Raw genomic sequence first — 8179 nt, forward strand, 5'->3', positions numbered from 1 at the left:
TTAGGAAGGCTTCCTGCAACCATATCAAATTTGTCCTTAAAGAAAAGAACCGTTTTTACATTTGAGTATCTTATCAAACGGTTTTATATAATTGTGCATATATTCAAATTGACTTTGCGCAATGTGTTAATTTTTGAATGCTACTGTAGGATTTTTTTAACAGGTTAAAGGAATACACCTGTCATGTTAGATACTCCAACTTCTGGAGGTGTTTTTGGTGCATAAGCTATATATGAGCCTTACTTTCATGGTATTTATCTTTAATCTTAATTCTTTTTACTGTCCTATGGGATTAGACAGGTATGTATTATTTTATTTTTTATTTTTTTTTTGTTGGTGGAACTATTTTAGCAGCATTTAACATTTTGAACTAATTTTGGGTCATTTAAATTAGTTGTATACAGTTATTTGTAGTATTGCCCTTCTCACATTTAACCGATATCAGTATATTCATGTGCCATTTGGAAGAACCTGTTTTCTGAGCTGAAGATCAAATTTGCTTCCATTACTAGCTTTTTTTCCTTTTCCCTTTTTGAGGATTCATCAAACTACTAAATGCTCGGTCAAGGCACTTCGATTAGGAGATTGGCAGATTATAAAAAATAAAAATCACAAACCCACTTCGACGGGGGTACAACTACTCTTGACGAAATTAAAATGTATAAAAATAGTTACTTGGCCTCTTCAATGGGGTGCACCCACCTCTAAACTGTAAATTAGTTGGTGGATATTCAAGATGGATGATACCAGAATTGGTTGTGTATGCACTGAATCTTATTTGGTGCAATGACATGGATTTTATTTGGAGTATTAGTATTTAATAGACCATTAAGTTGGTTTTGTATCATGAATTAGGGTTTAGTTTGAGCAGTTGGTACATTAATTTTTTTCCATGATGGTTAGTTGTGGTTTTATGTTTATCTTTTACCGGAAAAACAAGAACAAGAAGGTTATTGGTGTGACTTACTTCTTAGGAACGTGAATCTAAAGGAGCAAATAAAATGATGGGTTATTTAGATAATTTATAGTGATGACAAACATGGTAAGATTTCTAAGACTACTTTCTTAACTTATTAAATAATTCTGTAGTTTCACCCAATGTTTTAATATCCTAAATTAATGTATCTCCAATCTTAGGGAGCTACACTCTTCGGTTTGCACATGACTTTACCTATACTGATCATGTATATTATGGGCAAAATGTTTGCTTCTTTTAGTCTATTTGGCTTTGCAGGTGTTTATGGTTCAGAAAGCATCCACAACAAGGGGTAAGTTGTTTTTATCACTGGTGGATCACGGACTTTGTACACAGGTGATACTGTCATTCGAGGTAAGGATACATGAATGGCAGAAAGGAGAAGAAGAGGAGTGTTAGCTATGGTCCCACAAGTAAATTGTTATCAACAAAAGGAAAAAAGACACGAGTCATTCAGGAAGGACGAAAGACGACGATGTAACTAAGTTTCTGTTTTATGGCATTCAACAATTTCATGAGTGCCAACGACAATACCATAGATGCTCATAATACCGTTTTTTTTTGGAAATGCAGTAACTGAATTTTTTGTTGTTAGTGATGAGATCCTTTTATTTGTTGTCAATTAATCTTTGAACTTCTTAGAGCCTTTGTGGTGTGTATTTTTTAAAATTGTTTTTCCTTTTTCTTTTTGTGTAATTGACTAAAAATACCACATACGTAAAAACATATCTTTTGCATTCAGTGAAATTATTTTTTTTGCTTATGTTTCCTGCATTCTAAAGAATGAGTCTGCTTAAATTTACTTTTGGTTCTATAGTAAAAATGCATCGGGGCGAGGCGAAGCCGAGTCATACCAAATCAAAAATCCTAAGCATGTATTGGGACGGGTCAAATCAAAAATACTAAGCGTGCATCAGGACGGGTTGAAGCGAAGCCGAATCATACCAAATAAAAGATGCATCGCGACGGGACGAGCCTACCAACCAAAAATATAATTAAAAGAAAAAAAAATGATGGTGCACGTTTTCGGCTCTGTCCGGTGCGTAGCACGGGCACAAAATCTAGTACAACCAATCAGTTTACGAGTTTATTGTAGTCTTAGTTTAGTTTAGTTGTAATTCAGCAGGACATATCTTCTTCATATTATCTATCGCTACACATTAAACTGAAAGTTAAAAGTGCTAATAAAGTAGGTCCCACATTTAGAAAATAATTCCCTCCCAAGGACCCCGAGGTCCCAAAAACCCAAACAAATGCGAGACAAAAGTCAATAATTAATAGCCGTTGTATTCTTTTTAGTAGTTTAGAGATATGACCGTTGAGAAATGAAATCAATACGTTACTACTTATCTTTCTAGTTCTTTTGAAAAGTTTGGAAACAACTCTTCCGTTTTGACCTTTAATTCCTCTCGAAATTGATTGTGATTAAGTGGGAAGAGAAGAAAATCAAATCCTTGAAAACCCATTTTATTTCTCACAAAATGGTTGCCAAATCTCCACTAAAACTGAAGAAAATGGCAAATCCACCGCTCAATTCTAATCTATTGAGAGAAACAGTCAAGAAGGTGGATCGATGTATGGCTCGATTACAAGAGCTTCAGTATACAGTTGCAGGTGGAAATAAGGTTATTTCTGGTGTTAGTCTTAGTCCACGGAGTACAAGAGCTTATTTGAAAACTAGTATTCGCTGCAAACAAGAATCTCTTAGGTAAAAAATCCAATTCGTATACTCCTCTGTTTATTTTTCAGTCTTTGATCTCTGTTTTAAATTGGGGTTTTTGTTTAACCTTTATGAAGGATGAAGAACTCAACCGCATCTCGAAAGTCTCCGGTTGGAAAATTTCAAGGTTCCTTACAGAGTAAATGCGGTATGAACTGATAATTAAGCTTTAATTGTGTTCAATTTGATGTTTGTCATATCTGTTTGATTATATTGACATTAGGTGAGATATAATGATTTCTGATTTATTTGTTGAATGTTATTATTGGTGGGCTTCGCTGCCCCAACCGTTTCCTGTATGAATTCTTCGTAGCAAACGTCTTTGATTTGATCTTCCTTGTGTACTAATTAATGGAAGCTTAGGAACTGTTCTTCTTCTGTAAAACAGTGGCTAAGTGGAATGGTCACACATAATGCAGAATTAGCATAGGCGTATAGCCCCGCCGCTTGATTTTAGGATTTATGATTTGAAGATTTTTTGTGTGTTTTTTTTGTTCTATTACTGGTCTAATTTCGCAATTGACTGAAACTAAAACAGGGGAATGGCGTCGTATGTCATTGCCTGCGATGCTGGTTGGAGAAACGGTAGGAGAGATTCTTCAAGCCAGTCAATTTGCAAGGGAAGTAGTTGAAGCTGTTGTTGTGAAGACAAAGAAACCTGCGGCAGAAGATCCCAAAACTCCTATGAGTCGAGTTAGGATTTCAAAGTCACAGCCTGAATGCACGGAAATGAAAGCAAGAAGAAAAAGAGAGAAACAAGTTGCAATGCAGTCTATTCGATCAGAATTGGATCCACCACGTCTTCAGAGGTGCCGATCACGTATCAATTTCAAGCTCTCTCCTAACAAAAGAGAATTCGGAAAAGAAAATTGGTACACTGCCAATCGTGTATCCCCCAAGAATAAACCTTGGGCTAAGAAGACTGTTCTGTTTCCTAACCCATTGTTCCTTTCATCACCATCCAATCACCAACACAAATTCTGTAAGACACGATCTCCGATAATTGCAAGACCCCGACCAACAACTCCCCATAAATTCTTGATTAAATCTCCCCCTTCGAATTCAAAATTTCAGGTGAAGATCAAGACTACTCAAGTTTCTTTGTCTCCAACAAGATCCACATCAGCTTTGAGCAAAAAATCCCCAAAGGTTTCTACAGCTTCCAAGATAAGAAGATCATTTTCACCCTCAAAACTGGCAAACAAATTGGATTCACCGCTAAGGAACAAATCATCAGCGCAACAAAAGGGTGGTGGAATGATGAGTGGATTGAAACAGCGACCGTTTTCAACTCCTGTGAGATCATCCTCTTCCAACTGGAGAGTTTGAAGGGGTTCCTCCGTATTTGTTTGAATTTGGTTCAGATATTTCCTCGATGTCAATATTGGTTGTGTGGTATTAATTTAATTTTTATATCTACACATTTGTGAAGTTGTTTCAATAAACAAATTTGTTTTCCTTGTAAATTTGGTTATATAAAGTCGCCCATTTCCTTGAAGGATGTTTTGCTGAATTCCACTCGGAAGCTTATTTTTGCCTTCGGTTTTGAGGTTTTCATTACTGAAGAAAGGGGTATCTAAATCCGAACAATCCATTACAATTCGTAGAGCTTCATCCAGGATTGGATTGATTACCATCTTGTCTGGGCATGGGTCTGGCTGAAAGCTTTTTTTGACAGGCTTAGGTTCCTCTTTAGAGCGCAATCAGCAAATACAGTGTAATGCAACTCTAATTCCCTTTGGGTATCTGTCGCCAGCGCCGCTGCATAGTTAACTTATTTCCTTCCTGCCATTTTATACAAAAAAACAAAAACAACAACAATTGGAACCAAGGAAGTATACCCGATTACCCTCTGGCCTCTGGTTGGCACCCAGTTTCTTAGACATGATTGTAGCTAGTCCACCAAGCTAATGTCATGGCTGACACATGAAGGCCCATGATTTCCATGGCTTGTATTGTATATAAGAAGGAATGTTTTTTAGGGCCATGGTTTTTTTGAGGGGACCATGGTTTTATTAGGCCAGCTTCCCTATAGTTATATGGGGTGTCCTAAAATGTTGAAATGACTAACCTATCCTTTTTAATTTAAAACCAACCTAATAACCACCTATATATAACCACCACCGCCCACCACCGCCGATTACCACCACCACCACCTCCGATTATCACCACCACCAACCACCGATTACCACCACCACCACCATCCACCACCACCATCCACCACCGCCGATTATCACCACCACCAACCACCGATTATCACCATCTCTTCCCACCACCACTGACCACCACCACCTATGATTATCACCACCACCAACCACCGATTACCACCACCACCTCTGATTACCACCACCACCAACCACCACCACCTCTATATATATAGCTTAATTTAAAACATTAACAAAGATATTCTCACAAACCCATTACTTGTCATTCGTTTTTGGTTGAAAAAATGAGAAGTAATCATCAAAATATGTTGAAAATCGAAGTTGCAGAGAGGTCTAATGGATGTTTTTTTTCAGAGAGAAGTTCGGTTTCGCAAAAAACAAGTCTCAGCCGAACTTTTAGTTCGGTTACGTCGCAAAACGTTCGGTTTCGTCGCAAAAAGTTCGGATATCACGAATTAATTTTTTCTTAACTGAACTCAGAGTTCGGTTGATTCGCAAAAAATACTTTTAACCGAATTCCTTGTATTAGAACAACACAAGTCCATAAGTTCGGTTCCTTCGCAAAATAAGGATATCACCGAACTTTAAGTTCGGTTGGTAGAGCAATTTGATATGTAACCGAACACACAAGATGTATCCAAATAAATTGTTAAGTTCAAAGTTCGGTTACCTACCATTTTATACTAGGTAACCGAATATAGCACTGTAACTTTGGTTTCTTTATCGGTGAGTTCGGTTAGATACGCTTTTGGATAAAAGTTTGCGCCGAACTTCTTACACTTGGAATAATTTTTTTTAACGTAAAGTTCGATTGGATAGTTGGTTGGATGAACTTTGCGTACCAACCGAACTATGTACAGTTGGTAAAATTTTATTTTCACGTAAAGTTCGGTTAGTTATTGTTTGCAAAGCAACCGAACTTCTAGACCCTAAAGTTCGTTTACATTGGGGGCAAACCGAAAATTACATTGTACGACCAAAACCTCCATTAACGAGCGAGTTCGGTAACCTGCGTGTTTGGAAAACGTAACCGAACTACACTTTCAAATGTGTCCGGTTACATGTTCTTGACATATCGTAACCCAACTGGCCCAAATCTATATAAAAAAATTTATTTTTTTGAAAGTTTGGAGCAATTAAACCAACATTATCTAAGTTTGAAGCATACCTGATAACCCAAATGCTCTTCCTCCGATTGTGGTTGGTAAAATCCATCGTTTTCATCTTGAGATTGAGTTTGAGGAAGAATACAATCACCATCTAAGAAATAACTCATATCCGGATCATTGTGAAGATTAACACATACTCTAGGAGAGGAAGGAGATGAAGATTCAGATGTGCTATCATCAATTGAACCATCACTTGAATACTCAAGATTAGTGAACTCAAAAAAAAAATTATTTTCCATGTTTTTCTTCTTCATCTTCTCTAACTTTACTCTCTCAATAATTCTACTTCTTTAGCTTAGGGAAAATTAGGCAAAGGCCCAACCCATGGATAACCCATAATATGAGGCCCTTAATTAAAAGAAGTTTAAATCTAGACCCCAAATTATTAAAATTCGTTGATACCCTTATGCATATTGTCAAACCCATAATTAAATAAAATTTAAATTTAGGCCAAAATTATTAAAATATTATGTGATGATGTTCCAACCACCTCCGACCACCACAGTCACACCACCTCCGACCACCACCGCCACCAACCACCTCCGACCACCAACGCCAACTACCTCCGACCACCACCACCTCCACTGACAACCGTCGCCGCCAACCACCTCCCACCACCACCGCCAACCACCACCAACATATGGCATGTGTATCCAGAAGTTACACATGTCATAGTTACACATGTCATAGTTACACATGCATATGACATGTGTAACGCAAAGTTACACTTGTATATAGATGTGTGCTCAATAGTTACACATGTGTACACAGAAGTTACACATGCGTATATGTGTACTTATTAGTTATACAACAAAACTACACATAGAAAATAAATGTATTACTTTAATTTTTCAATAATTCGTTTGTTTATCAATAATAGTAATTGCTTGTTATTCACAACAAACGAGTCAAAAAACTAGATATGTAAAACGAAATCATCGAAATAAGCCGTTATATCTTAGAAATAAGCCATGATCCTACAATAAAAATGTTCTCTTCCTTCTTGTCTTCCTCGATTCCAAAATGCTTGGATATCTGAAAGAAATTAAACACCCTGGGATTAGGTTGGGATAATAAAAAAAAACTGAATTTGTGGAGCATATGCCATGTAACCAACTTAAGTAATCAGAAAAAAAAACTATGAAGAGAGATGGTAATCAGAAATTACACATGCATATGGCATATGTAACTGAAAGTTACACATACATATAACTTGTGTAACAGTAAGTTACACATGCATCCGACTAGTGTAACAGTAATTTAATCACTAAAACCAGAAGTTACATATTCAATCAGTATGTGTAAGTAAAAGTTACACATCATTAGCATGTGTAACTAGAAATTACACATCTATTTAGCTTGTGTAACTAGAAGTTACACATCTAATTAGCATGCGTAACTAGAAATTACATTTATTTAGCTTGTGTAACTAGAAATTACACATCAATTAAGAAATTCCTATTATTAAAATCTAAGGTCCAAACATGATTCCATGAGTGACAATGTGAAAAATCATCTTAAGACGAAAATATCAGCATATGCTATCTTGTTTCTTGTTCCCAACAGTAACATAGGGAGGAAAAAAAATCCTACTTACATGTTTAGTCGGTACTCATCATCAATTTTTTCTCTTTCAAATTATTTGCAGCTTCGGCATCAAACTTCAATACAACATGAAACTTTGCAAGTAACTTCTCCCCTCATTTGAAACTGGAATACAAGTGAGAGATTTCAGTTTCAAAATAGAGATAAACATCAACGATTGGGTGACGAACATCAACTTCTAAGCAAAAGCATTTAAGAAATGATAAAATATAAAAATAAAAATGTACGGAAGTGGAGGCTCACTGTGTAAATAAGAACCTCTCCTAAATTCTCAGCAGTGTTCATAATTTTGTGTGCGCTTACAGTATTTGAGAAAATATTATTGATCATAGTTAATTGGGCTCATGTGAAGAAGAAATCTTGTCGACTTTCACTGAATACCATCATCCTGTACAAAACACCAAGGGCCAGTAGATGAACGCACGATAACTGACAAAACTTAACAGAATAGGAAACTAGATAAAATGCCTACAATTTTACTAGTTATAATAAAATTCTTCATTATAACTCTAAAAAAACAAAAACTTAAACAATAGAAACTTCA

At 36.2% G+C, this 8179-nt stretch overlaps 1 protein-coding gene across 1 annotated transcript; it reads left to right on the forward strand.

Annotated features, from left to right (window-relative positions):
* The first annotated feature begins 2361 nt into the window (after positions 1-2361).
* LOC113319422 (probable microtubule-binding protein TANGLED) lies at positions 2362-4176 on the forward strand. The gene is made up of 3 exons (XM_026567676.1): positions 2362-2684; positions 2774-2844; positions 3235-4176. The coding sequence occupies exons 1-3, from the start codon at positions 2458-2460 to the stop codon at positions 4023-4025; spliced, it is 1089 nt and encodes a 362-aa protein (XP_026423461.1). The 5' UTR covers positions 2362-2457; the 3' UTR covers positions 4026-4176.
* Positions 4177-8179: the final 4003 nt, after the last annotated feature.

The sequence above is a fragment of the Papaver somniferum genome, chromosome 10 (assembly GCF_003573695.1).
Source record: "Papaver somniferum cultivar HN1 chromosome 10, ASM357369v1, whole genome shotgun sequence".
Classification (NCBI taxonomy): domain Eukaryota; kingdom Viridiplantae; phylum Streptophyta; class Magnoliopsida; order Ranunculales; family Papaveraceae; genus Papaver; species Papaver somniferum.

Excerpts from the sequence above, each read along its gene's own strand:
- LOC113319422 (XM_026567676.1), top strand. The coding sequence starts at position 2,458 with ATGGTTGCCAAATCTCCACTAAAACTGAAGAAAATGGCAAATCCACCG. Across the intron at positions 2,685-2,773 it reads TGCAAACAAGAATCTCTTAG|GATGAAGAACTCAACCGCAT; the intron begins GTAAAAAATCCA and ends ACCTTTATGAAG. Across the intron at positions 2,845-3,234 it reads TTCCTTACAGAGTAAATGCG|GGGAATGGCGTCGTATGTCA; the intron begins GTATGAACTGAT and ends AAACTAAAACAG.